Source organism: Frankliniella occidentalis, unplaced genomic scaffold (genome assembly GCF_000697945.3).
Source record: "Frankliniella occidentalis isolate FOCC.00 unplaced genomic scaffold, Focc_3.1 Scaffold9, whole genome shotgun sequence".
Classification (NCBI taxonomy): Eukaryota; Metazoa; Arthropoda; class Insecta; order Thysanoptera; family Thripidae; genus Frankliniella; species Frankliniella occidentalis.
Window position 1 is genome coordinate 641,932 of NW_026267139.1, and position 1,300 is coordinate 643,231.

The 1,300-nt window shown below is 71.8% G+C and overlaps 1 protein-coding gene across 1 annotated transcript in view; it reads right to left on the reverse strand.

The window, feature by feature from the left end:
* Positions 1–1,160, reverse strand: part of LOC127752038 (uncharacterized) — a 47,056-nt gene extending 45,896 nt beyond the window's left edge. The window contains exon 1 of the mRNA XM_052276534.1: positions 760–1,160. Within this exon, the coding sequence (XP_052132494.1) occupies positions 760–865 (106 nt within the window). The 5' untranslated portion in view covers positions 866–1,160. The remainder of the gene's footprint in view (positions 1–759) is intronic.
* Positions 1,161–1,300: the final 140 nt, after the last annotated feature.

The window sequence follows — 1,300 nt, forward strand, 5'->3', positions numbered from 1 at the left end:
CCCCTACCCTCCCCCTCTACCCCCAGTCCCGCACCAGTCTCTGTCGCAGACGCAAAACTTTGTCTTTACCTTCCTGAGCTGCGCTATTTGGACGTAAGGACGGACGGACGGACGAACGGGATGGACTGGGCGGCCCCTGGGGACACACACAACCTTGAGACTGACGGGGGCGGGGAGATACGGCCGGGGCGTAGTGATGGTCGTTAGGGGGTGAAGGGGGAAGGGGGGTGCTCCCAGGGTCTCCGCGCGTAAAATATTTATGCCCCTTGCTCCCGCTGCTCCCACCCTCGCCCGCCCTCCTCGCTACTACTGTTGCTGCAGCTGGAGCGTTTGCTGCTGGTGGCACAGGGCCCGGTGCTGCTGGGGCTGGGCGGCGGCCCCGGCGGCGCGGATGGCCCCCGGAGGCCCGGGGCGCCCCGCATACACCACGTGGTCGCAATCGATTTGCCAGAGTCGCGCGCGGCCCGTGTATCCGAGGGCGAGCGCGGCGGCAGCGGCGGCCACCACCGCGGGCCGCGGGGGACCAGCAAGCCCGGGGCCCACTGCGACAGCGCCAGCACCTGCACGCTGCTGCACACCGCCCGCGGTAGCCGCGGTAGCCTGGTAGCGGCGGCGGTAGCGGCGCTCGCCCCGCGGCGGTCCTATCGAGCGGGAGCGCGCGGCCGCGGGGCCCCCGCTCGAGGCCGTGCCCCTGCTCCCACTCGCCGAGTACCCTACTTTAGCTAGCCCGCTCCTCCGCACCGCTCCGCTACTACTCACCCCCTCTCGAGTCCAGCAGGCAGGCGAGCGCGCCCAGCAGCACGGCCGCGGTCAGCACCAGCGAGCCCGACGGCCACGTCGTCGTCGTCGTCCTGGTCGCCGTCATGGTGATGCTCTCCCTCCTCGGCGCGGCGGTGGTACTGGTGGTATGGTCGCACACTCGGCGCTGGCGGCGTCTCTCTCTCTCTCTCTGCGACTGGCCCACCAGCACTGCACTCGCGCGCTCACACACACTCACTCACTCACTCCCTCACTCCAACGCCACGCCGCGCCGCGCCGCACCGCACCACCGCGCCTCCACGAACCCGACCCTCGCCGCAAGGTCTCCGCCGCGCTGAGCTCGCACCACCGCTCTCTCGCCGCCCGAACAGCTACCCTGGGAACTCGCTGACTGACTACTGACCCGCTGCCAGGCCGCCCGATCCACCCCGCTTCGCCGCTCCCCGCGCCGCCCCGCCCCACCCCGCTGCGAAAAGCGGAGCGCGGCACGGCAGCCGAGGCGGCGCGACCCTCGAGCGGACGCGGAGGCGGGGTGGGGCGG